This window comes from Aulonocara sp. 'chitande type north' Nkhata Bay, linkage group LG14 (assembly GCF_057382095.1).
Source record: "Aulonocara sp. 'chitande type north' Nkhata Bay isolate Kocher_YH1m ecotype deep benthic linkage group LG14, A_spYH_male_GT1.1, whole genome shotgun sequence".
In the NCBI taxonomy this organism is placed as follows: domain Eukaryota; kingdom Metazoa; phylum Chordata; class Actinopteri; order Cichliformes; family Cichlidae; genus Aulonocara; species Aulonocara sp. 'chitande type north' Nkhata Bay.
In genome coordinates, this window is record NC_141357.1 from 16,198,187 (window position 1) to 16,214,542 (window position 16,356).

General features: G+C 37.9%; 2 protein-coding genes across 2 annotated transcripts; both read left to right on the forward strand.

Annotated features, from left to right (window-relative positions):
- The first annotated feature begins 1,712 nt into the window (after positions 1-1,712).
- lbhl (LBH regulator of WNT signaling pathway, like) lies at positions 1,713-10,012 on the forward strand. Its single transcript, XM_086261225.1, has 4 exons — positions 1,713-2,086; positions 5,417-5,492; positions 6,757-7,051; positions 9,040-10,012. Exons 2-4 carry the CDS (start codon positions 5,421-5,423, stop codon positions 9,108-9,110), a joined length of 438 nt encoding a protein of 145 aa, XP_086117351.1. The 5' UTR covers positions 1,713-2,086; positions 5,417-5,420; the 3' UTR covers positions 9,111-10,012.
- Positions 10,013-11,064: 1,052 nt separating this feature from the next.
- c5ar1 (complement C5a receptor 1) lies at positions 11,065-12,745 on the forward strand. Its single transcript, XM_086262793.1, has 2 exons — positions 11,065-11,104; positions 11,298-12,745. Exon 2 carries the CDS (start codon positions 11,310-11,312, stop codon positions 12,351-12,353), a length of 1,044 nt encoding a protein of 347 aa, XP_086118919.1. The 5' UTR covers positions 11,065-11,104; positions 11,298-11,309; the 3' UTR covers positions 12,354-12,745.
- Positions 12,746-16,356: the final 3,611 nt, after the last annotated feature.

Below are 16,356 nucleotides of genomic sequence, written 5' to 3' on the forward strand. Positions count from 1 at the left end.
AACAGCTTTCACACAGACCAGTCATCATAAAAACACAGAAAACCCAAACTCCATATTGTTCATAACCAATCCTATTCAAACCTTCAAGATTCATGTTGCATTGGCTTAAATGACTGGTCTTCATGTTATTTTGGTCCTCATCTGTGTGGTACTAGCTCCGTGTAATATAAAGACAAACCCAGTCAAAATCTAATTGACATTTTGACACTAATGTCACTAATCCGAATTAACCTTGGTTAAGTCAGTCATTATCGTCAGGCACACAGATGGCCCTGATATTGTGCGCAGCCAATTAGCACTGCCATGTCTTGTTGGACACTTGAAGAAAACAGAGCTATTATTACAATGTTATTAACCCATTATTGCCTCGTGTAACATATTTGATACATACAGTTTTTTAAAAAGTTTTTAAATGTGTTTTTTAGACTTTTACATAATCAGTGTAACCTTTTCCCCCTGTAAGCACAGATAAATTGCATAATACATTTTAAGCTATAAATTGCTTAAAAAATGCCGGACGTAGCAAATAGGACTTTTAAATTGTCAGAAGATTCAATAAATGTTCCATTTAAAAAAATATAGTTGTGCAAATATAAAACACATAAAACGTTTAGACATTTTATTTTGCACAACCTAATCAAATTATTTTAATATCTGTGTGCATTTTGTTGCAAGCATAGCAATGAGACCCTAATTCAAATTGACAGCAGACTTGGAAATTATAAAGTACTGTATCTTTTTTTTAAGGCTCGGAAAGAGAACTGATTTACATTTAAGCAAAGCAAGCAAGCATGCTATGAGTTTGAGACCATTATATTAAAGATGTCCCTTCACTTTGACATACAGAGCCAAAGAAAAAGAAAGAAAAGTGAGTGTTTAGAGCAGTCTTAAGCTTAAGTTTTGGCTCGTGTATGTTTGCCAAGTGCTGACTTCATTAGCTGTAACCAGCTTGGCCATGTTCAATATGAGCACCCACCACTGTAACAGACATATGATATAAAATAAAGAAAAGCATGGTGTGTCCATTTTTAAAACAAATGAATCGGAGATGGTATAACTGACACTCGAGTTAATAGGGTAAGCACTGTCCTGCTTACGGAGGAGTCTCAGCTGTTACATCACGGGTGGAGTTCCCTGATTTCTTAAACTAAAAATTCATCCAGGTTCTAGAGAAGAAGGATGCCTTTCATGTTGCGCAGGCTCCTTTCCTTCCTCGTCCCATATCTATCCTATTGACTTAGGCTGCAAAGGGGATTAAACACTAATGTTACTAGTGTGCTGCCTGTTTTGCAATACTTGCTGCCTGTTATATATATATATACACTGTATCCCCTTCCCACCCCCGAGCCCTTGATCCCTGGGCTAATTCCATGAATCGTCCAAATCTAAATCCACTGATGGAGCAACGACACACACAGAGTCATGATGGGGAAACAGACAGAATGGGAGGGATAGAAAGGATTTCGTAATAAAACATGCAAATGCATGTCCGTCTCATGTGCAGTTGTGGCCATGGCAAGTTGATTTAAACATCCGCCAACAGCACGACCACAGGCCATCTGTGTGCCCTTTGTATGTTTCTGTCCAGATGCACCAGCGACCCAGTGTGCCAACTCATCAGAGGGGACTGTCAAGCCTGCCTGACGTCACCCATGCAGCCTCCGTAATCAAAAGAGACGTTAATCCTGCTCCTCTCCAAAGCCTGGCAGCAGGGTGGGACAGGGAGGGATAATGACAGAGACACGAGGAAGGAAATCGGATACGGGAGACGGCGGAGAGCGTGTACGCTTTGGACAAGCGAACTCAGCACTGAAGTGAGACACGGGTGCTCTCCTGCCTGAATAGTCGAGCCACCTCCTTCACCATCTGCTAAACACCTGAGATCCCTGAGAGTTTGGAGCCCTCCCCATCCAGGTTTCGCCCTGGAGGCTGAAAACCTCATTGAGGGTCCTGCAGGGGGGGACTGCTGTGGGAGTTGTTCACCTCCCCCTGCAACCCCTCTCGTATCACCAGCGGATGAGCCGAGCTTCACCACTGTGACACTGTGCCAAGATGGAGAGGACATATGCCTGACAGCAACTGATGGGTAAGAGGTGATGAACCTTGTGGTCGTGTGACTGTGTGCACTTTAATTCTTGGATAACAATTAAATTGAAAACTGCTGCAAGTCCCCCTCAGGTTCCACTTTAAGATCTTATCGTCACTGTGCATCTTCTGAAAGTAACTCAGCAGAAGTGTCAGGAAGATACAGTCATGTACAGTCAAGCAGCAGATTGTGCCATTATCAGAAATAAGACCCACGCTGTGGAAACATATAACTCTTGATGACAAACTCATTCCACCCTTAGGTCACCTCAGCAACTTTTTCTGAAGCTTTTTGGTCCTTGTGGGCAGCTGTGATAGCAGATGGATCCATGAACCCTGTGAACTTTAAAAACTTCCTCCAAGTCACAAATATGGAAACAGTCGTAACACATGGTCCACTGACCATTAATAACTAGCTTTACACAATAGTGTTTCTGGAGGTTAAACAATAAACCCAGATTAACATAGACAAAAATTGTGACAAAGTATTCGACATCTTTAAAAATATGAATTAGACTGAAACAAAACTGAAACTATTTTGTGAACTCGGGAAAACTAACAAAAATAAAATAAAAATGTTTCAAGTTCTGTTTTTATTGTTTTTCCTAAATGTTGCCTCTGAGATATTCCCACCATACAATAATAATTAGAAAAGCTAAAACCGACAATGAAACTAACAAATAATACACTTAAAATAAACAAGTTCAAAGAATATAAACTAAACTGAAAGAAGAAAATCCCCTCTGGAAACAAAATACAACAAAACTGATCCACAAAAACAAAAAGTCAAAATTAGATAAAAATAAAAAATTAATTAGAAATGACAAAACTAGATATTGGCCTGACCTATAAAAGGTTTAACTGGCATATATTGTACATGTTGGAGATTTCACAGGATCCAGTCTTATTTATTGTATGTTTGTAAAAAGTGAAAACGCTTTTCTCCTTTTTTTTTTCTTACTTTTTGCGTGTTTTGAATGTTTTTGTGGTCTTGAAAGGTCAAGAGCAAACAGAGGCCATGAGCCATTTCATACCTCCCATCTCACATTTTCAACTACAGAAACATCTAAGTGTAGTGATGCTGGGGAAGTATAAAAAATAGCAACAATAAAATAGGAACGTTTTAAAGTTTGCTGCAATCTTTCCTCATGTTTTCATCAGTACGTTTTCATTTATTGCACAACCGCAGCACCTTATAGTGTAACTGCTGTGGCCAGATTGTGAACCAGTTATGTGGCCTCTGACCTGAAAAAAAAGTAAATGTGTGAAGTTAGAAAAATGAAACATCTACAGGAAAATGTGAGAGAAACAGGAAATGAGATAAAACTTTATCGTTTTAATGATCAAACGTTTTGCGATGGTGCGGCTCTTTAGCGCCTGTAGCTTCCTCTTTCTGGTGACACAAATCTTCACCTTTAGGTGTAAACTTCAGGCTTGGTTTAACACTAACACTTGAGTAATATTAGATGCATATTTTAAAACTAATCATCTGGCCTGTGCGCATAAAAGAAGCCTAAATGTCTGCTAGTGATAAAGCATACTTTTGCATTAACAGCCAAATGCAGCGCACAAGGCACACAAAGCCCGATTGTTGACCGTGCTAAAACGTGCAGGTGTTTAGAGCGAGTGTACATGAGAGGGATTACATGGGGGTTAAGCTCATTCATCATAATAGTTTCCAACCCCAGGTGGCACACAAACAGCTTAGTGCAGCACAATTGTCAACAGCACAATATCAGAAATTGAATTGTAGGGCCGCGCACATTCACAAGTGGGTCAAAAAAAAAAAGATAGAGTACTCCCAAAGCTGATCCTATTTGGGGAAGAACACGATGTCCTCATTTTGCAAGTTGTGCAAACTGGCTTAGCGTTTCTTCAGTTGCATGTAGTCACGCAATATGTAACTTTGAGCATGTCAATAGGAAAATCACAAATCGACTGAAGTCAGCTATTAAAAAATGATTCAATGAGAGAGAGAGAGAGAGAGAGAGAGAGGGAGGAAGAGGGAAACAAACTGATGGAAGTCTCAGGCTACACACGAAAATAAAAGAAAACAAATTATTTTTGGATTTCAAATATTTTTTACATATTCTCAGACCATCCTTAATGCTCTTGATCCAAAGCACTGATCCTCATGCATTTTAATTTTGGCTGGAAATGCCTTTGAAAGCTTCCGAGCAGACATTTGCATTGGCTTGTTTATGCTCTCTTTTGTGCTTTGACTTGATGCAAGAGTGAAGAACTGGGGTCTGAGTGCTGCATATCTCAGGAAGAGGTTAAAAGGTCCCGTTCATCTTCTCGGCTTCTATGTAAAAATAATTAGATTTGCCTCTTTAGTTTGATGAGACATGTGACTGCAAATTCCAAAAAGTAGATTAGATCTGTCTTTCAGTGGAAATTTCATTAAACACAAAGCGAGACTGAGCAGACTGTGTCATTACACCAGGCAACAAACCGTGACTGGTACTTATGGAGAGAGGACACACGCTGAGACATACTGAGAAATAGAGACAAGGAAGCAAGGAAGAGGGATAAAAAGAGGATTCAGATGGATCCTCAGCCCTTCTTAATCCCTTTCGTCTGCTTTTCTAGACAACGTAAACAGACTAAAGTTGGCTATGGACACAGACTTATCCATGTAACTGAAACAAATGGCTTCATCAAAGCTGCTGGCGGCTAGACGTCTGATGACGGTCATGTAAACATATTTTTTTATGTAACAAAAACTTTACTGATAACTGAGGCAGATTGGGGGGTGTGAGGGACGCAAGCCAAAACAGGATGCTTGGCTTCCTGTCAGAAAATAAAATATGATCGCCAAACTACATAATCCATTTTGTATCAAACCCCATTTGAGGTCTGCACTAATCTAGAGAGTGCTTGCATGTATTAGGAGATGCACATATTTGTGCATGGTCGGACCAGCTTTAGCCAGCATGATGTAGGGCAGGAAATCTCTGACGAATGAAAAGCCGGGCATGTTGGATAATGTGATCCTAGTGTAATTCAGCAATGACACAAGCGGCAATGATGCTGTTTCATGGAAAACCAAACGACACAATTTGTAGTTCGATTGGCACGCAGCAGTGGGGGCTGCACAGCTGTGTCAGCAGCATCATGAATTTCCTTTGAGCACTTTACATTAAGCTGACATTTAGATTGCACTTCAATCGGGGTTCTGGACTCTTCTAAAGTAAACATGCACACACTCATGTGCTTTTGCAGTATTAGAAAGAATTTTTTAGTCCGTGCTAAATGTGGTGCATGCTTTTTTTTTTTTTTTTTTTTTAATTCCTCTTGTAGGATTGATATAAATTTGTTTCACCTGCAGAGGTATGGAGGAGATGAGTGGTCAGAATCCAGAATGTGAAGACATGCAGAGTAAAGACCAAAGACTGCCAATCCAGGTAACATAATACCCTAGAATCATACTGCGACAGATCTCTGTCAAATATTTTTAGCATAGCAGCTAAGTCTGATTGAGTTATAGTTGTGTGGATGCCTGAAAAGGCATCCACACAACTATAACATTAGCAGAAAATTAGCAGAAAATTAGCAGAAAATTCTGCTCTTTCTGCTAATGTCGGCTTTTGGTGCTCATAACTTCTATACTTTTTGAGATATTGAATGTTTTTTGCAATATTTTTTGCCCATTTCTGCCATATTATCAGTGGCCTCACTGGTTTTCCTTGCCGGGTTGACCTGTGTTTTAGCTCAGTGAGATGAGCATCCGTTCTCAGACTGGGAGGCCCCGGTTCAAATCCCGCTTATGGCAACATTTCTTTCAGTTAACAGTTAAACTTTTTTAACTCTTTTCAACACCAATTTCAACTTTTTCAGCCCTTTTCAGTAGAATTTTCAGTTTTTTCACCACTTTTCAGCACAAATAGCAGCTTTTTCAGCTTTTTTCAGCAAAAACCTCTTTTCAGCAGAATTCTGCTCATTCACCTCTTTTCAGCAGAAATTCTGCTGACTGAACTCTTTTCAGCAGAATTTTCAGAATTTTCACCTCTTTTCTGCCCAAATTCTGCTTATTCACCTGTTCTGCAAAAATTTCAGCCTTTTCACCTCTTATTAGCACAAATCTCAGCTGTTTTCAGAAAAAAACTCTTTTCAGCAGAAATTCTGCTGATTCACCTCTTTTCTGCAAAATGTTTAGCCTTTTCACCTCTTATCAGCACAATTCTCAGCAGCTTCTGCTCATTTCAGCACAATTCACAGTCTCTCCACCTCTTCTTTGTGAGAATGAGTATGGCTCAGTGAGATGGGTAGCCGCCTTGAGACCAGAAGGGCCAGGTTTGAATCCTGCTCAGGGCAACGCTTTTCTTCAGCGTTAAGGCATCCACACAGTATTTTCGCAGGAAATGCAAATTTTTCTAGTTGTGATTGGAGTTCTGTGTTACAGTTGATACTTTAAAATGTCTTGAAATGCTTAGCTGAAGAGACTCAAATGCAGACACAAACAAGGATTAAAAACCCGAATAATAGTAAGTACACAAAATCCAAGGCCCCGATATTGCGTAGGTGTGTGTGTGCATGTGTGTGTGATTCTGGGATAGATAAGGAAAAACATAAAACAATTTGTAGAATTCCTAATTAAGTTTATTTACAGGCTTCTACAGAGTTTTAATTCAATATACTGCTCATGACACAATCAACTTCTTCCCCCAGATCTTTCCTGACCCTGTTGAGGTTGTCCTGGACCCCGAGACCTCTCTGAACTGTCTGGGCCACGAGCACGAGAAGAAACGTCTACCCTCTATTGTTGTGGAACCAACTGAGGTGAGCGAGGTGGAGAGTGGAGAGCTGCGTTGGCCTCCAGAGAACATGGACATGGAGGAAGATGAGGAGGACCTGTTCTTGGAGCAGTGCATCCCCCCGGCCAACATTGCAGATTGGGGAGAAGAGGAGGAGGAAGAGGAGACATCGGTTATACTGAATCAGCAGCAAGGCTTGACACTCATTGGTGAGTTGCACATAAGGTAGTCGCATATATTCAAATGCTGTTTTATTACAAATTGGGAAAAAAAGAAAACATATGCATGTGAAACCATAAACATGAAATTTTGTTTGCTGCCCCTATACTCACTGTGGTACCGCTTATTTTTAATCACTTTAGTTTTTATTAATTCCTATATAGAAATTAAGCTTACGGGATCAGTTTATTAGGCAGTCAGGTGACAGAAAGTTTTGATAAGTTTTAGATACATTGGTAAACAAAAGGTTTCTCATTTCTCAAGTCAATGTCTGTATTTTGTATGACAGTATAATTTCCTTTTTATAGCAGTTTTTGAGATAAACATCACAAAGTGCTTCACAACGAAATACCAGACACACAGTCATTATTCAAACAAGACCATCCTGTGTAAAGTGTAAAAGTGGATGTACTAGCTGGAGCTACAACCAAAGGTACTAGTACCATTTCTAACTTTCAGTTGGATTGGCAACCCACAAAGTCATCCATCTCATCCTTTTCCTGTTGCATTTTTGAGAGCTCAGCATTAGAGCTCTCCAAATCAGGAAGTAAAGCCTGATGATTCAGACGGAAAAACCACCACCCCTCTGCCACTAACATACTCAAAGATGTAACCTAACATGTAGGTACAAAATGGTATTAGTATTAAACTATTTCTGTCAGGGAGTGCATACACAAAAATCCAAACAAGGTGGATTTGCCTGGCAAACAAAATCGTCAACATTATTGTGGTGACTTGCTGCTGTGGTTTACTTCACAGCCTGTGGGACATTACTATTAGGAAACATGGAGAAGAGTAGAGGTTTCTGCTACATCTAATTGATGCAGAGTTACAGACGGAGGTAAAGTTATGGAGAATTGTCCCATAAAACATAAAACAATCAACTGTTTAAACGGTTTAAACTTTGGACACAAGATTAAGGACTGGGGAAAGCTTCTGAATGACTGAAAAAGACAAAGGAGAGAAGGTTTTTAAATACAGAATACAGACTACAAGGTGTGTGAGTCTTTGCCAGTGTCGAAGCGGTTAATGAAATGCAGTAGTATGTATTATATAGTTAATGTAAAGGATTAATAAGTCAATGCTTGTTTATTTGGAATATAATTTGAAATGTTTTAATATGTTTTGCCTTACTTTTCGGCTACTCAGGAGACATCTAAGCTAATGATAAGGTATGCGCAGTACCCACTGCAGTGCAGTACCTGAAGGTATTACAGATACTGCACTGCAGTGGTTTGAATCATATAACACACACCAATTAGTTAAACTGCAGGAATGCCTTAAATATATAAGAACCTGGATGACCTCTAACTTTCTGCTTCTAAATTCAGATAAAACTGAGGTTATTGTACTTGTACAAAGTCCTAGGAATATGGTATTTAACCAGATACTTACTCTGGATGGCATTACCTTGACTTCCTGTGACACTGTGAGGAATCTTTCAGTCTTTTTTGACCAGGATATGTCCTTTCTCACTCACTATGTGTTAATATGTGCATTGAATCACTACTTGTTATTAATCTCCCACTCGCTTCCACAGCATGTGTTTTGTCCTGTCTTCCTCCCCTCATCCCAACTGGTCACGGCCGATGGCCGCCCCTCCCCGAGCCTGGTTCTGCTGGAGGTTTCTTCCTGTTAAAAGAGTTTTTCCTTCCCACTGTCGCCAAAGTGCTTGCTCTTAAGGGGTCATATGATTGTTGGGTTTCTATCTGTATGTGCTGTTGTAGGGTCTACCTTGAGGCGACTGTTGTTGTGATTTGGCGCTGTATAAATAAAATTGAATTGAACTGAATTAAGAAGCGCTTGTTGCTGGTTTTTATTTTGGAAAATACGCATTCATTAAATTTATAAAAAGAAAGAGTAGGAAAAAACGTTTCATCATGTTTAAGGCACCAGAGCGGTATGAAAAAATAACTTGTTCGGTGAAAGTATTCTACACTGAAATTTAATTTTCAAACTCACCCTATTTTTTCTGCAGACCTTCAGTCGGATGCATTCAGAGATGACACTCCTACACTTCCACCCAGCAGTGCTCCAGCCTTCAACTGAGCTTACCTCTGAGGACTCACCGTCTGTGAGAAACCAGCGAGGAAGCATCGCAATATGTACTTATGACAGCAACTATGACAAAATTAAACAAATACTGTACTGATAATGTGTTTTACACGGTAACAACTCCATGCCAGCTGGGACTTTAATGTTCGTCTTTATACCAATGCGCACAATAAGAGGTGAACTATGACAAGACTGCGTGTGCAACGGGAAGCAAACCCACGTTCTTCCAAAGTCAGCAATTTTTAGAATTTCTAGAGAACATTTTGCTGACTCTGTGTTTGATCTTCTTTGTTATTTCCTGATTTTGTTAAAAACAGGAAATCCTGCCACTCAATTTTCCTCACATGTATTTATGTTTATGCAAATGTGTTTCTCTGTCTCTTTAATTCATTTTTCTGTCCCACAGTCAGTCTTCTTGAGGATATTTACCTAGTCATATCTTTAGTATGTAGTATGTGTTACAGTACTGTAAACTGAGTTGGCTGTTCTCTGGACACACATGCAGTTCTGCTCTGATATGTCTTGAATGTTTGGAGAATCACATTTTTAAAAACCTACTTTGCGTTAAAATTCAGGCATGATATTGTTCGATTTAAACTCGTCTATGAGGCAGCTACATCATGGGAGTGACAGATGCTCACTGCTGTTGTGTAATATCAGCATTTTCAACAAGGTTGCAGAAATGTGATGCATGGTGATCAACACAAAGGGAGCTCTACTTGTTTTCTATTACCACAGCTGAAACTCTAGTTCTTTTACTGTACTATAGGCTGTGAGTAGGCTAATTTGTGAATAATATGTATATATGATAAAGATGATGTGTTACTGTAAAATTATTGTTTCAAGTTTGACAATAAAGTCTTTTGTCCCGTTGAAACAGGAAATCATTTTTGAGTGTTTTTGCAAAATGATTAATTACTGCAGAAAATAAAAAGGCCTTCACACAGTTGAACAGTTCAGTGTTATTGGCACTACAATACACCAATGCAAAACTAAATACACTGACTGAGGAAGCCATTCTGGACCAGGCTGTGACTCATTACAGCTGGAGGTCCTGGGAGTACAGCCACTGTGGCCTCCTTAGCACCATGGCCTGATACACAATGATACACAACCTCCTGCCACATAATCCAAAAAAAATAACAATTAAATACTAAATTATTTTATAACATTGCTTAATCCATTATCAAAAGACAGGTGTTAGGTAAAAGTAGGAAACATATCTAGCTATCTGAAACCACATACAATGAAATCATGCTGTAAACATCTCAAAAACTTTATTTGCTCCTTTATAGCACATTGACTAAATCCCCCTAATGACTATAACACTAGGCTTAAAGGTCTAAAAAAAACCCCGACCATTTGCAATTGGGAGTACAACTGAGATTTATATTTTAAAACTCTAACACTTTTAATTTCCTAGAATTTCACGTGTGGCAAGGCTACAGTACCAGCATGCTGTGTTGTGTGATTAGACGTCACAGGGCTACTCCATGACATTTAGTATTCATACTTTAAACACGATTATTAAGACTTTTATTTTGACAAGATAGACATTTGAAGTAATTATTTTTAAAATTACCGATCCTGACATATCAATAGACTTTTATTTTATAGTGAGCACTGAAATAAGGGAAAAATAATTTGTAGCACTACCAGTAAACTGGTGAATAAAGCAAGCACGACAAAGTAGTCGAGGTCAGCTTCCATTTGTTTTGTTTTTTTTCTCAGTGTATGAACTATGATTTAATTATTTCCTGTGAAGTTACAGCTAAATTTTGACATAAAAACGGCATTTTTACATTAACCAATTTTTTTGATTGCAGTCATCAAATGTACACTCACATGCAGAGGACGTACTTTTAGCAGGAATCTTGTGCAACTGTGTTTGCATGGGGTGGGGTGAGAGTATAAAGCACAGAAGCAGACCAGCTCTACAACTTCCTCTCAGTGGTGACAGAGCAACACAAACAGAGGCTGAACAGTTGGTGAGTTAATACTAAAGTATTAGTTTGAATTTAAAAAACAAACATTAGCTTTTCTGGATTGAACTGTATTATTTTAGTGAATCATGAAAATCTTTTCGATGAAACATTTGTCACAGATATTGTTGAATGAATCATTCTCTCATTCTAATGTTAATTTTATGCACGACACTAATCTATACCCTATACTTCACAGTTGTAAGGAATCATGGATTACAGTGATGATAATTACACATTTCCTGATGATAATTACACATTTCCTGACATTATTGAGTCTGTGACTCCTGAGATTCAGCCGATCCAGATAGTGGCTCTGGTCATGTACAGCCTTGTGGTCCTGCTGGGTGTGCCTGGAAATGCTGTGGTGGTGTGGGTGACGGGGTTCTGCATGTCCCGCTCTGTCACCTCCCTCTGGTTCCTCAACCTCGCTCTGGCTGATCTTCTGTGCTGCCTCTCCATCCCCTTGCTTATGGTCCCTCTGGTCCATGACGATCACTGGCACTTCGGTCCGCTGGCCTGCATGCTCATCAGAGGCCTGTTTTACCTGGTGATGTACTGCAGCATCCTGCAGCTGGTTGTGATCAGCGTGGATCGTTTGTTGCTGGTCATTAGACCCATCTGGTGTCAGAACCACAGGCGACCCAAACAGGGTGCTTATGGATGTGTTGCTGTGTGGGTCCTGGCCCTGATAGGCAGTATCCCACAGTTTGTGTACGCCAAGCAGATTGTGGCAGGTGAAGAGAAGAGAGAGTGTAGGATGGAGTACACTGTAGACAGTGCCTGGCCTATCTCTGCTTTTCGCTTCCTGATTGGATTCATTATTCCTTTCCTGGTTATTCTAGTTTGTCACTTGGTGGTTTTCAACAAGACACAGAGGAGAATGACACGAGGTCGGACCCGGTCCAAGAAAACCCTGAGGGTCATCATCGCTGTGGTGCTGAGCTTCTTCTTGTGCTGGATACCTCTGCACATTGTGGATTTCCTCATACTGACCACCCCTCGGGCTTCCCCTGTGAGCCCCAAACTTCACTTGGCACACGTTATAGTGCTCTGCCTGGCTTACTTCAACAGCTGCCTCAACCCTCTGCTCTATGTGTGTCTGGGTCAAAGCTTCAAAGACAGCATGAACCGCTCACTGCGTAACATCCTCCAGTTCATCAGCGAGGACCCGACTACCAAGATCAGCATCACCCATATGGACACCAAGAGCACCAGTAATGGCAAGGAGATGACAACAATATTGATTGATTGAATCTTTATTTTGAACATGTTGAAAAAGTATAAAAAAAAAAAAAAATAGAATTAAAAGAGACAAATGAACAAAGCAAACAAAAGGAAAACGAGCAACCACAACTCCAAATAACGTCCATGTTCAAAAAGGAGCAGGAAGAAGCATAAGCTTATTTAATCCCACCCCTTTTCCACTATCTAGTATCAATAGACTACAGAAATACCTCCTTGTAATTACATTATATGTTATGTGTAATTTTTTTTATTTTTTTATTTTATTTTTTTTAATATATACACATATATGTTTCTATCTATCCATACCTACGTATATACACACATACGCACATATACACATTTTCAATAACCCCATTAACACCTGAAGGATACACAACCTACAATTTTATATATATTTAATATATATATATATATATATATATATATATATATACATATATATATACATACATACACACATACATACACACACATACACATATATATACATATACATATATATATATATATATATATATATATATATATATATATATATATATATATATATATATATATATATATACATACATATACATATACACATATATATATATACATACATACATACATACATATACACATACATATATACCCATACCAACAAACCCGTGCATGCGCACACACATGAAAATATTAGACAAGAACACCCTATCAAATCTCTACCTTTTCCCTGTACCCTGTAAAAACCATATCCTTAAACCGCTTTTTAAACTGCGCCATGCTTGGACATTGCTTCATATCTTTACTTAGTCTGTTCCACAGCTTCACTCCACACACAGAGATGCAAAAACTTTTTAATGTTGTACGGATACGAGGATGTTTTAAATTTAATTCCCCCCTCAAATTGTATCCCCGTTCCCTTTTAGAAAACATTTTTAGAATATTGTCAGGAAGCAGGTTATTTATTGCTTTATATATAATTTGTGCTGTGAGAAAATGAACCAGATCTGTGAATTTTAGAATTTTTGATTTTAAGAATAGTGGATTTGTATGATCTCTGTAACCAGTTTTATGGATTATCCTTATGGCCCTTTTTTGTAATATAAAGATTGATGATAGCGAACATTTGTAAGTATTGCCCCAAACCTCTGCACAGTAATTCAAATACGGTGCAATCAGGGAACAATAGAGAATGTGGAGTGATTTGTGGTCCAGAATGTGTTTTACTTTACTCAAGATTGAGACACTTCTTGAAATTTTGTTATGTATATGATTTATATGAGACTTCCAGTTTAATTTATCATCTATAATCACACCAAGAAACTTATGTTCAAGTACTCTTTCAATTTCCACACCATCTACATGAATCTGCACTTGTGCATTTCTAAGGGAATTCCCAAATAAGATAATTTTAGTTTTACTTAGATTTAGTGATAGTTTGTTCCTGTTAAACCATTTTTTAATTTTGCACATTTCTGAAGTAATTGTATCCAGCAGCTCCTTTAGATTCCCCCCAGAACAAAAAATATTTGTGTCATCTGCAAATAATACTAATTTTAATATATCAGATGCCTTACAAATATCATTTATATAAATAATAAATAATTTTGGACCCAGTACAGAGCCTTGTGGAACACCACAAGCAATGTCCAAGCATGATGAGGAATGGACACCCAGCTTCACAAATTGTTTCCGGTCACTTAAATAATTTTTCACCCATTGCAGTACAACCCCCCTAATCCCATACCGTTCCAGTTTATTAATTAATATGTCATGATTGATTGTGTCGAATGCTTTCTTGAGATCCAGAAATACTCCAGCTGCATACTGTTTCTGATCTATAGCATTCGTAATCTCCTCAATTGATTCGATTAATGCCAGAGATGTTGATCTTTTTGATCTGAATCCATATTGACTGTCAGAGAGTAATTTATATTTATCTAAGAATTTGTCTAATCGTTTATTAAACAGGTTTTCTAGGATTTTGGAGAATTGTGGTAGTAAAGAAACAGGCCTGTAATTTGTGAAGTGGCGTCTATCCCCGGTTTTATACAGCGGCACAACTTTAGTTATTTTCATTTTGTTTGGCACTTTTCCCGTCTGAAATGATAAGTTGCAAATATATGTTAGAGGTCCTACAATTCCTTCAATGACCTTCTTGACGATTTTCATGTCAATATCATTACAATCAGTGGATGTTTTATATTTACACATGTGTACAATGTCAATTATTTCTTTTTCCTCCACTGATGTGAGGAACATTGAGTTAGGGTTCCTATGATTGTGATTGTGTACTGACTCTAATACACAGACAGGACTGGTGTAATATAACAATTTCCATCACAGTTGAAGTTTCACAAAAGAATAAGTAAATTCTGCTGGCCTTGGCTTGGATATGAGCCATTAGATTTGACTTGATTTATATGAGCAAAAAAAGGTCTGTGGATACAAATACCCTGCCTTCACTTTTCATGAGCTACTAAGATTTTTTTCTGGTTAAGTTCGGTGGTAAGTAAATATGTTTTAAAGAATCGTTAGAGGTTTCAAATGTGGAACCGTTACTCATTCTGCAACATTTCTGTGAAACATCATGTCTTATGCAACAAAATTCTTGGCACTTCTAGTTTTTTCTCTCACAAAAGGAATACTTTAGATTCTATTAAGGTATTTGTTTTTTATCATGTATCGTTTGCCTTTTTGTCATGTTTTTGTTCAAATTGTTTGACAGAAATAAAATATATACACAGAAGTTTGATTTCTTCACACCTGTAATTACAGAAAGGTGCAGTAAGTGTTATTTTCATACACCACAAGAGGAAGACACACTTTACATCTCTGAAGCTTCATTTCTCAGGGTTAAAAAACAGGTGGACCTTATGATTAATAACCTGAATCATATAAGTGTATTGGACACTACATGTGGCCTACTGTGGCTGCTGTAGGACAAACATGTTTCAAACATGTTTCAAGCATGTTTTCTGAGTGCATAATACTATTTTTTTACCCACTGACAAACATTTCAAGTCCTGCTAAATTGTAATAAGCAGAAAATCGAGCAGCAAAATGTAAAACTGCCTGTTTCCATTTAATAACACATTAATAACCTATTAAGAAGTGTGACCTTACCTGGAAATATCTCTGGTAGTTTCTGTGTAAAAAGCAGGAAACAGCTGCAAAATGCAGAACTGCCTGTCTCTATTTAATAACAACTAGCTGATTAAAACAAACATTAGCAAGTCTTTAATGAACTGGAAAGACTTATACAAAATGCAAATTATTAAGTTGAAAGGAATAATACATATGAATATATTAGATTTGTATACACTGTAAAAAAAAAAAACGTTGCTAAAACTTAAAAACTCAAGGCAACCGACTGCATTTACGTTTTTAGGTTCTGATGGATAACTTATAATTTCAAGTTTAGGTGATAAGTTGCTTTAGCTAATGTTTTTGTGTTGACAAAATTAATAATTGTCCTTTTTCTCAACTCATATTTTATTGTTTTTGCAACGTATTTCCTAAAGTTTACACAAGGTATTAGTTTTAGTTTTGGCAACGTATTTCCTAAAGTTTACACAACATATTTTTTTTTGTTTTGCCAATCAATTTCCTAAAGTTTAGAAAAAGTATCTTTCATAGTTTTCATGAGGTGCTCCCTGTTGTACCAATGAATGTTTACACAGTTGATTTTCAAATAACTTTGTGTTCAAACACAACTGCACCACTGACAATGTTGACTTTTGAGATCAGCCATTTTTAACATACTGACAACATTCAGCCACAAATAAAGTCCTTCCAAAAACACAAAAAAAGTCAAATTTTTGTAACAAATGTTACTCATCCAATTTTAAAGGTGGTGTTGTCAGACAGAATATCAAACCTATCTTGATAGATAGTCACTAACAAACAGATTCAAAACATCAGATGGCAGGATGTGAACAACTTCCTGGTTTCCATACAGCTAACAACTTTCAAACAAATTTTTCCACCACTTGTCTTTTAATAGTAATGGTATCAACACTCCAATT

Bases quoted from the DNA above. Each gene is read 5' to 3' on its own strand.
- lbhl (XM_086261225.1), top strand. From the start codon at position 5,421: ATGGAGGAGATGAGTGGTCAGAATCCAGAATGTGAAGACATGCAGAGT. The intron at 5,493-6,756 runs GTAACATAATAC...TTCTTCCCCCAG, and splicing joins ACCAAAGACTGCCAATCCAG to ATCTTTCCTGACCCTGTTGA. The intron at 7,052-9,039 runs GTGAGTTGCACA...TTTTTTCTGCAG, and splicing joins GCAAGGCTTGACACTCATTG to ACCTTCAGTCGGATGCATTC.
- c5ar1 (XM_086262793.1), top strand. From the start codon at position 11,310: ATGGATTACAGTGATGATAATTACACATTTCCTGATGATAATTACACA.